Source organism: Vigna umbellata, chromosome 5, assembly GCF_029865625.1.
Source record: "Vigna umbellata cultivar VRB3 chromosome 5, Vumbellata_1.0, whole genome shotgun sequence".
Lineage (NCBI taxonomy): Eukaryota > Viridiplantae > Streptophyta > Magnoliopsida > Fabales > Fabaceae > Vigna > Vigna umbellata.
In genome coordinates, this window is record NC_142169.1 from 69,033,760 (window position 1) to 69,048,385 (window position 14,626).

At 32.9% G+C, this 14,626-nt stretch overlaps 2 protein-coding genes across 2 annotated transcripts; one reads left to right on the forward strand and one right to left on the reverse strand.

Moving 5' to 3' along the window:
- The first annotated feature begins 3,413 nt into the window (after positions 1–3,413).
- LOC124831609 (uncharacterized) lies at positions 3,414–5,257 on the forward strand. The gene has a single exon (XM_047305655.2). It carries the CDS (start codon positions 3,498–3,500, stop codon positions 5,169–5,171), a length of 1,674 nt encoding a protein of 557 aa, XP_047161611.2. The 5' UTR covers positions 3,414–3,497; the 3' UTR covers positions 5,172–5,257.
- Positions 5,258–7,182: 1,925 nt separating this feature from the next.
- LOC124831608 (vesicle-associated protein 4-2-like) lies at positions 7,183–10,372 on the reverse strand. Its single transcript, XM_047305653.2, has 7 exons — positions 9,897–10,372; positions 9,364–9,434; positions 9,025–9,106; positions 8,811–8,923; positions 8,519–8,596; positions 7,708–7,827; positions 7,183–7,606 (listed from the first exon to the last, which is right to left on the reverse strand). Exons 1-7 carry the CDS (start codon positions 10,081–10,083, stop codon positions 7,544–7,546), a joined length of 714 nt encoding a protein of 237 aa, XP_047161609.1. The 5' UTR covers positions 10,084–10,372; the 3' UTR covers positions 7,183–7,543.
- Positions 10,373–14,626: the final 4,254 nt, after the last annotated feature.

The following is a 14,626-nucleotide window of genomic DNA, read 5'->3' on the forward strand; positions in this document are numbered from 1 at the left end:
GATTACAGAAGCAATAGTCCAACACTGATACTTTGAGGGGTCAGTTTCGTATTCACCTTTTTTGGTTTTTAGGTTTCGTCAATTATATGGGTCCATAAGAAGCAGGAATTGATTGTGATTTAACTCCTTTAATACATCACATCGAGGTGATAACGTGGTGATTCTCAGATCTGAACTCGTGTCTTTTGTTCAACACATAAATATAAAATACCACAAGCATTAGGAAGGAACATACTAATGACAGGTTTAAGCACTTTAAAACCAATATATCTGCATTAATTACCAATCCATGTGCATCATGTTCAATGTTTTGGCGTTTTCGTTATTCAAGTCATGTTTGATTGCTTGAACAAATAAATAATTAGCTGTGATGATAATTGACCAATTTGTATATAAACATCTGATATCAGTGGAATGATTGCGTAATTTATTTTACTGAATTAACACTACATCCAAAAAAACACAGTAATCAATCTATAATAGTAATGTTATTTCCCATTTTTTCATATAGGTTACCCCTCCACTGAGTTGAAGAGCACAGGATATTTTCTCTTCAAAGCTAAGGTATTTTCAACTTCCTCTGCTTTCTTGAATTTCACTTCGTGCCTACTCAAAGGTAGCATTGCAATGCTCTGCTTTTTGCATATAATTTAATGAGGTTCTGCACCTAGCATGAGTGGAAAAGAAACAGAATAGCACATTGTGCTTCTTGACTATTAGAAGGGTTAGACAGTAATTCTCTTTTGTTTAGGTTCAACGGTGAAATTGAAAATGATGATCAATGATTATTATTACTAGTTGATCTTGCAAAACATAATCCATTGAGAAGTGGGAGAAAATCTCAGGAAACTAAAATTGAATTATTAGGTAGATGCATTGATCATGATGTAAAGTAACTTAGGCAAAGTAGAGCACAAATGAATGAAGATATGAGATTAGAGCAAAGGGTTCCACTTTGCTTGTAAGATAAATTGACATATATGCAAGAAATGGGGTTCCTGGCCCTCGAATTTAGGCATGTGCAGAACTGAAATTGCAATTATGTTGCATTGGCAGCAACAACATGTATTTTCCAATGAGTTGTTTTCCCCCACTCAACCAGCAGGACCCTACGAGCACAGTGGCTTTCTACAATACCAAACGAAAAGCTTTTAGTAATTTAGACCTGCTAAACCAAAGTTCTGGTATAAAGAATATGATATGCAGTATTCTAGTTGCATTACATCATATCACAATTTTATCCTTTGACAGTGCTGAAACTCTGCACCAAAATCACCGTCTGGTTTTTGTTTCTATTTTTACCTATTACCAGTTTCCCATTTGTCACGTACCAATGCATCTTTACCTCTTCATTTTGTTGTAATAGTAAACAGCATGAATTTTGCAAAAGAAGATTTTGTTAGTGGGGGATGGTTGGTCAATATCTTGATGCTTTTTGGGGATTATAATGACATGGGCAGCTTTTAATTTACCCTTTTTTGTTTGTTTTGAGCCTGTGGCCTGTGGCCTGTACCGTTTGGACCTTCTTCTCGTGCTCTCTCGTGAACCAACACCCCCTTTGTCTCTTGAAAACATGCACACTTTTTTAGATGTAAGCATCATTTGATTTTATCTGACTTCGTATTTGGAGCTGATCAAAGGGTTGAAATTTGATTGCTTAATGTTGTTCGGTGGGGGTTGGAATCCGTTTGCAAGCTACAAAAAGGTTAGGAAAAGAGAGTTACTTTTGGTAATTAGTTATGAGGGTCACTTCCACTTTGAATGTGAAAGGTCAGTGGTGGCTGAAGGCAAATACAAAGGCTAAAGGAGATTGTTTCACATGGTGGGGTGTGTGCAGTGTGGTCGTGTCATTCCCATTCCAAGGCCATTGAAAGCTCCCCCTTCTTCTTTGCCTTTTGCTTTCCAAATCAAAGCTATGTCCTTATTACACTGTGGTCCATCTGCATTTCCATCTATTCTGTTTATTTTATTAATTAATTCACGCTTCATACCCTCTCTCTCTCTCTCTCTCTCAACTATAATTCAAACACTGTTCTAATCCTTCATTCCAGTTTCCTTCATTTGATTAGCAGTTGGTCTGTTTTCTCCACAAATTTATTATCACAATGCAGTAAAAGCTATATTTAAGATGCTGATAATTTATTTCATGCAATTGCAGAAACTATGCACTGGATATAGTTGGACCACTGCCAAACTAGGTCCATTTTTTTAAAGTACATCAATGTTTTGAATTGAATAAATACAACACGTTGTTCTAAATTGTAAATGTTTGAGTTTGACTTCAATCATATGTAAACTCTGTAGTTGATAGAAATATAGTAAATCCTTTCGTTAATAGCTTCCACAAGGCTAAAGAAAGATACATAACTTCTTTTATTCGATTTTAAGTCACACTGCCGTTGTCTCAGAAAAACGAACAAAATCATGAATTCAAGACAAGCTAGTTAAATAACAAATACATCTGACTTTGGAAACATGTTCTGCTGGCAACAAATCATGTTCTTGGTGTGAAAAAGGTAAAAGTAAAACCACTGGTTTTCATTTTGATGCCAAAAGCACGTTCTTCATACTAATTTTGACTGTAAATTCATAAAACTGAATACCATAGAAGTTGTGTTGCTTTAATAGTATATACGAATAAATGCTTCAAAATACAACTTCTGGGTCCAACTTTGTAACCCGTTCCATATCGAGATCAAGCTGTAGGATTACGATTACTATTACTCTCCCTGACCCGAAATCCCAATTTTCCGAAGGATCATGAAAAGTAAGAAAAAGAAAAAGGTTAATTTGGTTACTGCTGGGTGCAATGAGAGTACCTGCAAAGTATGATTCCTGCTATGATATTTACAGAAAAGTAGCAGTAAACTGATAACTTCTGCTCTTACTTAAATAACCGTTAAGTAATAACTTCCACTGGCATGCAGAAGATACTTAGTAGAAAAAGTGCATTTTGCAATTATAAAAGATAAATACTAATCTGGCTTAGTCCTGTAAATTCAATAATTAAAAGAATAAACTATTTATTTTAGTTTTATGCTTCATTATAAAATTGCATACTATTATGTTATGTGATGTTATAAAACAATTAAAAATTGTATATATTCAATGATTAGCTCAGATTTTTGAATGAAGTAATTTTCTTATGGTTATGTAATCCTCCCTTATCTTTTTGCTGATCCGTATGTCCTAATTTTTTCAGTAATCAGATACGGTAAGACAAATTCACCTGAAGCACCAAATCAAGACATTATATAGAAAGTGAGAAGAAGAAAAAGAAAAAAATATTTGAAGAAAAAGGAAGAAAAGACAGTTTACAGAGTAGCCCAAAAGGGTATTCCAGTAAATAAACAGAGAAGAGTCCAACTTTCTGTGAACTGCAATCTAAGGATAAGTTTAGATCTGAAGTCAGAACCATATTACATTCTCTCTCTTCCGACATCGTTACTGAGAAATTCCAACGCACAAAACCGAATGAGTTTGCTTTGAGAACTAAAATGGCTGACACCGCCGGCTCCGGTCACCGGCGGGTTATCACGCTCATCTCTTCCCTTATCTCCCTCTCTCTCTCCATCAGAGTCTTCGCCGGAAAGTGGCAACTTATTCGGAGTAGGCTGGAGGAGCTCTGTTCGGCATTCGTTGCCGGCGACTCCACTTCACTGTCAAGCGAGATCCCGGAGGTAACAGGCACGGTGGAGGAGTGCCACGAGCTGGCAAGGCGGTGCTTGGATCTGTCCTACAGCGGGAAGCTCTTGATGCAGAGCGACTTAGACGTGACTTTGGGGAAGTTGGAAGCGCACGTGAAGAAGCTATCCGAGATATTCAAGAAGCGTGTGTCGATGCATGGCTACGCTGTTGTGGTTTCAAGGCCTGGTTTTGGAGCTTGCAAAGATGACATGAGGTTCTACTTAAGGGATTTAATGACTCGAATGAAGGTTGGTGATTTGGGTATCAGGAAGCAAGCGTTGATGAACCTGCATGAAGTTGTTGTGGAGGATGATAAGTATGTGAAATTGGTTGTTGAGGCTTCTGAGTTTGTTCACTTGTTGGTGGATTTTCTGGGTTGTGATGAGGTTGAGATTGTTGAGGAGGCTGCCAAGGTTGTTTCTGTCGTTGCGGGTTTTGATTATTATAAAGGGGTTTTGGTTGGTGCTGGAGTTATTGGTCCTTTAATTCGGATTTTGGAATGTGGGAGTGAAATGGGAAAGATTGCTGCTGTGAGATGTTTGTGTAGACTGACTGAGAATTCGGATAATGCTTGGAGTGTTTCAGCTCACGGAGGTGTAACAGTCTTGTTGAGGATTTGTGAGAGCGGAGAGTGTAAAGGAGAATTGATTGGTCCTGCTTGTGGGGTGTTGCGGAATCTTTGTGGGGTTGAGGAAATCAAGAGGTTTATGGTTGAGGAGGGTGTGGTTTCCACGTTTGTGAAGCTTGTGAGGTCTAAGGATGAAGTAGTTCAAGTTAGTTCTATCGAGTTGATTCAAAACATTGCCTCTGGTGATGAGTTGGTTAGGCAGATGGTGGTTAGAGAAGGAGGGGTTCGTGTTCTTCTGCGTGTTTTGGATCCATTGTGGACGTGCTCGTCTAAATCAAGAGAGGTTGTGATGAGGGCTATTGAGAATTTGTGTTTTTCTTCGTCCAGTTGTGTTAATCTTTTGCTGAGTTATGGCTTTGTGGATCAGTTGATGTATTATGTTCGAAATGGGGAGGTATCGATTCAGGAGTTGGGGTTGAAGGTAGCGTTTAGATTGTGTGAAGCATCGGAGGAGGCCAAGAAGGCATTAGGTGATGCCGGCTTCATGGCCGAGCTTGTGAAGTTTCTAAATGCGGAATCGTTTGAAGTTCGTGAAATGGCAGCAGAGGCACTCTCTGGCATGGTTACGGTGGCTAAAAATAGGAAGAGGTTTGTGCAGGATGACCAAAACATTACCCTTCTTCTGCAATTGCTGGATCCAGGGGAGGGAAATTCTGGTAATAAAAAGTTGTTGATCTCTATCTTGATGTCACTAACAAGCTGCAACAGTGGCAGGAAGAAAATTGTGAGTTCCGGGTATGCCAAAAACATAGAGAGGCTTGCAGAAGCTGAGGTTTCTTCCGATGCCAAGAGGCTCGTCAGGAAGCTATCCACAAACCGGTTCCGCAGTATGTTGAGTGGAATCTGGCACTCTTGAATGTAATTTTGATTTTCACTTTTTTAACTGTAAATTTTCACCATAATTGTTTTCCAAGTGCTGCTAATTTGGTTTCCTAGTCTCAATTTCTTCTCAACTTTGTTTCATATTCTTTGCCATTGACAAGAGCTCATCATTCTTATTAAGATTGTAACAAAAAAATAGTGATAACAGGATATATTTGTTGTAGATATATTTGTTGCAGAAGCTGAGTTTTCTTCCTCATCATGCCGTTGTTTTCTGATTATTAGTTTGACAGTTGAGAACTTAAGAACTTAACTACTAGTCATAGTTATTGCAGTAATTTGTGTTCTAAAAATATTATAACAAGTGAAGGGTGTGTGATCAGATGAGAAAGACGTTAATCCTTGAAGAGGAGCATGTGAGTGGTGTCTATCTTGGTCTTCTCTATCTGGCATTATGTGAAAAGAGATAGTGATAGATGAAGTTTTTCCCATCTTTATTATTTTGTCTCTTAGGTAGTTTGTCTTTTATGCTGCTGCAGTTTCCTTATGGTAATTGAGAAAGTACAACACGCCAATTCTTTGCATGCTCGTTGCCTGGTATCTTTCAGATAAGACAACAAAATGAACCTACATCCTTCTCTTTCTGTTTATGCCTTTTTTTTTAATTAACCCCTATTAGCTTCTAGAGTTATAGAAAATACTAACATTTTGAAAGTGCAAGTTTCTAAATGCTCTTGGATTCTTTGAAGGAGCGGAGGAAACAGCAAGCTTCTTGCCTGTGTTGTGATTGCTGAAAAGAGTGTTGGGTGGCATTTATTATATACCATGTATATGCAACAAATGCAAGAGGAGTAATTAATGGAGAACATGTGAAAATGTGAATCAAGAAAGGTAGTATAGTATTGGGTTGAGGAAGGCACAGAAAACCCATGTTTCTTCCAATTTCCAAGATCTCATCTCCAATGAATGATTTCATTGATTGTGTTTGTTGAATGTCTGAAACTTTCTTTCGATGTTGTGCTGTAATATATCTAAAAGAATTTGATGGTAAACAAAGCAACTGACGGTTGAAGAACTGTGCATTGTGGTAGGTGTGACCCACTTGATAACATAAAAAAATTGGCTAAGTTCGGTGAGTGTTTTTAAGTTATGGTCTTGGCTTCTTCCAAACGCTAAAGCGAAAATAAGAACAATTAACGGGTAAAGTCGTTTTCAATAAAACAGTTGAATTATGATTGCATACGTTTTTCTTTGCACCCACTTTCGGGCTCTGTTCAATTCATTCACACCTTTCATTAGTCAAACTCCTCCCTTCTTGCATCTTATGCCCTTTTTTACTGTAAACTTCCTTTTAGTAGAAAGGAAAAAAATAAATAGAAAAATTGAAAAAATATATATTTAACTGAAAAAAACAATGTTTTACTTTAATATTATTTTATTCTATTTACTCTTATTATTAACGAGATTTTTTTTATTATAAAAAATTAAAGAATAGATCCTAATCAATTATGAGACTCTTATAATTGTTCATGGGCTTGTTTTATATTACAGAAATGTTAAACAAACAAACGTAATAAATTAGAAGTGATGTTATTAAAATAATGGATATAACAGGGATACTGAATTTGCTCCATAACCACAAACATTAAAAAAAAGTCACATAATAAAAAGAGAAAACATTATTTTTATTCTACGGGTTTGGCCCATTATACTCCCTTGTTTGGTTCGGCTTGTCCTTTTCTGTTTCACTTTACATTTGGCCCATTATATCCCCTGCTTCATTTTCACAACCCTATAATTTTATAAATTTTTTTTCTATAAAACTATCTTTAACTAAAACTAGTTTTCGTTGTATTGTTTCAATTCAAAAGAGTAATTTATATCATAATTAATCCAAGTACTGTTAAAATATATTTTATAATTAATGAATTGAGTTTCTATGAAAACGTGGTAACTTCTACTGTTAATTCGGTTACTATAAACATAATTTATATCACAACTAATTCAATTTCCATTTTAAAAAGTTCCTTCTAAAAGATGAGAGGTAACTATAATCTTTATACTTACATTCAGATTTCAGTTTCAGACCACATTTAATGTTTTTTTGTGTTATATAACATGAACCTTGTCATGACAGCAAAACATTCATCTTACAGAAACTGTCATTTTACATCAATCCATCAAAATATGGTTCCGGAAAAGCCAATGACACTGACCCTTGTGTTGTTTGCATATAAATACAGAGGATGGTCTCTTCCAATTATAGGTTTTTCGAAAAAGAACACTTCACACTAGCCATTCACCCACATGAATCTTCTCTAAGCCAAACGTTTGTGATTACATATAATTGTTTCCTTAAGTCATGTCATCTTCCCCACGGTAACGCAAATTCCTACTCAAACTTCTCTATATAGAGTCCATTACCATTTCACCCTGCTGCTTTGCCAGGTATCTTTCCCTCCTCTCTTTCTGGAAACAAAATCAGAGATATAGATATATGAAGCATCTGTCAAAAAGTGGCATATTGCAAGGTAACTTTTCCAATGAACTCATTAAGCAAACATGCTCACCCATTCATCTATAACAAGCCCTTCTCCGAGAATCTTAGGGCCTGCATCTTCTGGGGCTCTTTTACGTGCCTCAGCTGCAGCATTAGCCTCAGCTAAATGAAGCCTTAGTTTTTCCAAAGCCTGAAAAGACAACAATACGCAAGCAATTAGTTATCAAAATAAGAAAATACATTTTACTAAAAAGGAGTACCTCCTGTCTAAAAAATAGTGTTTTGGTGGGATAGAAATAATAAAAGGAGAGGAAGAAAGAAAGATCATAGAATTTTGTATACTAGTTTTTATTATAACACGTATATTGTACATATCATAACCTGCTATTTTTAGAATAATCTCATTGCCATATCCAATAAATGTATCGTATCCATGCATCATAGGTCAAAGTCCAAATCCTCTTATTTTGGATTAGTCCATACCCAAAATGGCACGCTTCTTCTCACCTCCTTTCTTTTTCATCTTTCTTTCTTTCTTTATTTAAAGTTATGTTCTTATGTTCATCTATGCTTCTGCCATTTTATGTTGTCTTTTTTATCTTGTGCTCTTGTTTTATTAACTTGAATCCATCATCTTTTTTTTCTTTGGAGTCTCTAGGAAATAAACCTTCACATCTAGATAATCTTGTTATTTTTATGTCCAGTGGGATCTTTTTGAAACTTTCTTAAGCAACATTAACACAACACTGTATGCTCTTAAAATCAACAAGATTAACTCTTATCCAGAGTAATTTATTCACATTTAATTGTACTTTTAAGTTCTAATGTAGTAAGAGAATATAGCCAAAGTAGAAGTGAAAAACTTAAATTTCAGCACTTACAGGGCTATTACGCTCTGGATCCAGAAAAACAACCTGCAAAATCTGCTCGACTGTTACTTGATCCTTCAGCTCACCAAACTGTTTAGAGAATGAGCAAACACCCATGATTGAAAACTATAGTGGTCGATATATATAATGACAAAAACCGAGCACATACAACTGAACTTATTTTGATTGTGTCCAGATTCCATAATGTGTACGAAAGACGGGAGAGGGACTAGGGAGAGACAAACAATCCAACCATTAGAAATGGAGACGAGCGTAAGTTTGTACTGATGACAAAAAAACTAACCATTTCAGGCACATAATCAATTGATCCTTTGACCTTCATGCTCATGATTTTAAATTTGAGTCCAGTTTTTTCTGGCTTTTCATTATTCTGTGGAGGCTCTACAAACTTGAACACTAGCAGATAAATACTGATTAGTGAGATCACTTGGCATTCTAAACAATTTTATGCTCCACACAAGGGAAAGAACACGAAGAAATGAAACATAAATTATTACCAATCGCTACTATACTCTCGCCAGGCGTTAGTACGCCCCCTGGAGGGCGCATGAAACAGCTCTTGGGTGCATTTGTTTGAAACTATGTATACACAATAAGTTGAACAAGAACATCAAGTATTATCAGAATAGACGGTTACAAAATCAGAGATAAAAAATTGAAAATTCTTGCATTTATTCAGAATTACACATGAACTACTCTTGCAACAAAGTAATATTCAACACAATAGACAGTTCACAGTTGATTGGAAGGCTCGATGAAATTGCCTCTGTAACATCAATAAGCAAAACGAAAGCATAGCAAAAGAGGTGCATATTTTTTATCTGAGTGTACATTACCTTGAAAGCTACATTGGATTTGCTGGTGTTTTTAATCCTGATGGCACTCTTAGCCTGCTTGCCCGGTTCATCTACACGGGACAACAGACAATTGAAGGAACAAATGGAATAACACAAAGAATGACTCTGTCAAGCAATCATATAGATTTGTACAAGGACAAAACTTCAGAATTGCTATTCTGTGATGTTTTTCAACCTAAAATAGAATTGTATCTCGGTAAACAAAAGAACAAGACTTGTTTTAAATGATTATGCTGATAGTTGATATTAAAAAACATCTAAAATACTGTATCTACATTTTGTCATACAAGTATTATTAGTAAACAAAGGAACGATACATAATTAGGAAGATACAAAACTACTAAAAACAAGTGATTATCAATATCCAAAAACAAAATTCAAATTTTGGAACAATGAATTCAATCCCACCTAGTGGATAGCAATTGAAAACAGGATACAGGAATTTGATGACAAGCAAAGCAATTATATATTGATTGCAGCGCATGAAAACAGACACGGAAAAAGATGCATACAAGGGAAGTAGAGCTTGTTGGAAGGATCGAGCTTGAGACGACGTCGTGTGGGGAGGAGCGATCTGGCGAGGGAAGAAACGGAATTGGAGGTTGAAGCAGTTGAATGGCGAAAGGGAAGCTTCAAAAAATTCCACACTTTTCCTTCTGATTGTGATTGTGATTCTTGTCTTTCTTCACCAATCCCCATGCCTTCCGACTTAACTTCCAAACCAAAAGCATTCACAATATAATCACCATCTTCCTCTGCAACAATATAGTAAACGTCGTCGTTGACCCTCTCCCTAAATCCATAGACCAAAACACAAACATTTTACTTTATCATTTTAAATATTTCTTTTATGTTCAATATTAGGATACGAAATCTGTAAATTAAGATTTTTTATACGAGAAGTTAGACTCGTCATGCCAAGTGCGAGCAGATTATGTAGACGAATTGTTTTTTTAATGTTGGGTTAGAAAATGTTGTAGAATTTTTCTAGAAGAACTTATAATATGATTTTAAAAAACTTCATCATTGAGATTCTGGCGAACATAAACAAGAAAAATCAAAAGACATGTAAAAATTTAAGCTTTTTTAAAATTACTTCATAGTATCGTTTCTTTACGGTGTATATATGTGTTGCATGTAGGGTTTGTTTGTCCTCGTAAAAGACAAAGGTTTTGGTTTCCGAGAGTGGAGGGTCCCACGATTGCGGTGTTCATGGTGGAAAAGCCAACTAATTCTAACAACGCAACTCTGTTCTTAATCCATGCTACCCACTTCCTCCTTTTGATTCTCCAATTTTTTCTTTCTTCTTTTCTTCCTTCCAACTTTTCACTTTTTTAAGGAGTGACGGTCTTTTTCGTGATTTTTATTTTATTTTTATACATAATACTGTTAATATTTTTTACAGTATTATTTTTTTATGAAGTTTGGTTATATTTCTCAATAATCGTGATGATTTTTTTTGTTTTTTTCCTCTTCCAAAAAAAAATGAATTTATTATAAACTTGACTGTACATGTTAATCTTAACAAAAATAAATGTCTCAAGCTGCAACATGAAAGGTCATTCAAGATATCCAGTAACAAACACAAACATATTCTTTGATGTTATTTTACATATGTATTGATTATTTCTTTAGTTAATTTCATCAAATAATATCTTCTTCACTGACTTCCAAAGCTTTTCAATTCTAGTTTTCCAGTTTTGAACAAAAACTGCTGTTATCAACTAACTTTTGTAATCAACTATGTGAAAGCCCATTGTCTAAACATCTGAACAGCCGTGGGCCTATCATTTTGTGTCTATTTGCGAATTAATTTTTACAATTTTTCAAGGGAAAAATTAAATTTGTGTTTTCATCATTTTTGCATAAAAATTGAGAAAAAAAAAATGGAATCATGTCAGCAGTGGCCAATATTGACAAAAACTTTTATAATTTACAGAGTAAAGTTACAGAAACTGAGAGTATGTAAATATAAACAACTTCAGGTATATATATATATATATTGATTATCTGTAACATTTATACATAGATAAGTATAAATGATGAAATTGAAGATACAAAAATAAGTAATTAATAAATAAGCATGCACGGGTGTCTCTTACATGATCTAAAAGTGAAGGATGAAGTTTAGATCAATTGGGACCCCAGCAGCTCAAATACATGACAGTTCTGAGAGAGTCTTCAGACTGTTTAAGGTTGTCATCGTTGGGAGTTTTGAAGGGAGGTGATGATGAAGTTGAAAAGAAGCAAGCCTTTTTTGAATCCCTAAGAGATTTTATGGTTGAGTCACACTTTGAACCTTGCTCTTTCATGCCCTGAAACACCCTCATCCCACCCTGGTATATCACCCTGCTCATATACCTCAAGCTCATTCCACAATCTCAAATTCTCTGTAACTTTCAACGATTTCAGATTTCTAAAAGATCATCATGTTCAAGGGATATTTATAAAATAGCCGATGTGGGACTACAAAAACATGGGGCAACCGGAGGAGAAGGTCGAAACAACCGGCTACGTTTTTGTGGGTATAAAGAGAGGAACTGTGGGCAGATAAAGTCCGTGGGCCGAGGACACGTGTCGCGCTCATGGAATTGGAAATGCCACGTAGGAATTTAGAAATTATCCTTATATCTGAGCTTGAGGTAGTTTTATCGGATTGATGAGTGAAACGGTCAAAATGGAAAACCAATCAGTTGTTCTAACTCTAACCGATAGCTCTTAGCTTCTCCTCCCGCCGTGCTTATCGCCAACTCCACGGTCACTGGTTTTATCCAATTAGTCACCACGTAGATTTGGATAATAATATTATTTATTTTGAAATAATAATAATACGATAATTATTATTGCATTAATTGGATATTTTTCTATGCAATCTCTCGTTGACTTTTATGAGGAGTATTTTAGTTTGGGAATTATTGATACAAATGATATTACGAGTTAACTTTAATAAAACTATTTCGATTTCAAATTGTTCCAAATTGGGACATAGGTAAGAACAATTAATTCTTATATGAGATGTAGTCTATTTTAGAGCATGTGTTTTATTATTGTTCTGTCTTTAAAAAATATCTTCAAATAATAAAAAATAAATAAATATTTAAATTGTTTTAATTCTCAATTTTTAAACGATATAAAATCCTTTTCGAAAAATAATTGTTTACTTTTAAAGAAGGATGTAAGAAAGTGATGATTAATCTTAAAATCTTGTCATTAACTAGTGTCAATATTTTAGTCTTAAGTCGAGTGATATTTTAATTATTATTTTTTTCTCGATGTTAAGCAAAATATCAAATTCTGAATTAAATAATCAAAGTAAAAGATACTTGAGCACGATCTCGATATATGAGACCTTAAACTTCAAGAATTTATTTTTGAAGTTTTTGAAAAATTATATATAAACTATGAATAGAAAACTATATTAGACACATTAAAAACACTGAAGTAACTTCAGTCTCGTGTTTCATTTGAAAAAAAAACATAAACCTATGATAAATGGAGTTCGAGTGAGTAGAAAAAACATGTATAACAATATTAACCTCTAAATTAAATAAATATTTGAACATGCATTTTCTTTAAAGATGTATAGCAATATTTAAAAACTATATCGTGTCAGAGTGTCTAGCGATATAGTTTATACAATTAATAAAAGAATGTAGAGTATAATTAAATAGAAAAATAGACATATTATAGAAATAGATATAAAGTCACACATTAAAATGCTACAGAAATACCCACAATATAAGGTAAAAACAACGTACAAAATAATTCAAAAGTAAAATAGACATGTTACGGAAATAGATATGAAGTCACACATTAAAACGGTATAAGAATACCCACAATATAAAGTAAAAACAACGTCCAATATAATTAAATAGAAAAATAGACACGATACGAAAATAGATACGAAGTCACACATTAAAATGCTATAAACCCACAATGTAAAGTAAAAACAACGTACAATATAATTAAATAGAAAAATATGCTATATTAACATGAATTTTAATTTAGTTACCTTACAATATGTTTTATCAACAATAATAAATAAAAATAGAGATCTTTTAATATATTATAAAATTGATGATAATTTATTTAAAATTATAGTGGTGTATGGATATTAAAAAATAAACTATTATACATACTCATCAATTTCTACATATTATATTATATCAATATATATTTGACTTTTTTTTTAAAGCAAATTTATTTTCCTAAACAATAACAAAATAATATATTTTTAATGTATATTTTGGTATTATATACAGTATTTGCTAACTTATGTAATGTTTAAAGTGTATCAAATTTTTATTGAGAAAAAAAAATCCTTATTCATACTTTAAACGGTATTTTAATAATTTTTATTTTTAATTTATAATAAAAAATAAAAAAAATAAAAAATTATTTAAATATCTTTAACCTTAAAACTTAGAATCATAAATTTTTATCAACTAAAATTTGATATGAGGTTACATTATATTATATATATATATATATATATATATATATATATATATATATATATATATTTGAAATCCTACAAAACTATTATTTAGCGCATATAGTATACAATAATGTTATTAATTTAATTAAATAAATATATGCTTTTAAAGATCAATTTCGGGTAATTTAACAATATTATAAACGTAAACTAGTTTTTCATATTTAATAAATACATCAATGATGTTACATAATATTATCTTTATTGGATTTAAATTTATTTTAGTTTCTAAAACGTGAAATTGAAATTGATCCATTTCTTTAATTTGTTTCTAAAATTTTAAAATTAAATCAATGTAATCTTTTTATTCTAATTTTGTTAAATTATTTTACACATTTTAATTATATGTCGATTTTGAACATTATTTAATATTAAAAAAATATTAACATTATTAAATTAAAAAAGTATATTTATTTTTTAAAGTTTAAGACCAAAATATATTCAATTTAATTTCACCTTAAATTCAAACATCGTACATATATTCAACCTGTTTATTATAATTAATAATGTTATGAACCTTAATTATTATAAGCCCTTGTTTAGATTATGTCCATATATGGCCATCAAAACTGTAATGACAGTTTTAAAAAGTTTTTTTTAAAGAAATATTCTTATAATTATTTTGACTATTAAGCTAATTATTTAATATATTTCTGTCTTTAAAAGTGTGAATGATATTTTATTTAAGTTGCTTGAATTTTACATTTTGAATTAAAATAAATAATAATTTACACCTCCAAAGGTTTT

Bases quoted from the DNA above. Each gene is read 5' to 3' on its own strand.
- LOC124831608 (XM_047305653.2), bottom strand. From the start codon at position 10,083: ATGGGGATTGGTGAAGAAAGACAAGAATCACAATCACAATCAGAAGGA. The intron at 9,107-9,363 runs GTAATGTACACT...GTGTATACATAG, and splicing joins AATCCAATGTAGCTTTCAAG to TTTCAAACAAATGCACCCAA. The intron at 7,607-7,707 runs GTGAGCATGTTT...TTTTGTTTCCAG, and splicing joins GGCTTGTTATAGATGAATGG to AAAGAGAGGAGGGAAAGATA.
- LOC124831609 (XM_047305655.2), top strand. From the start codon at position 3,498: ATGGCTGACACCGCCGGCTCCGGTCACCGGCGGGTTATCACGCTCATC.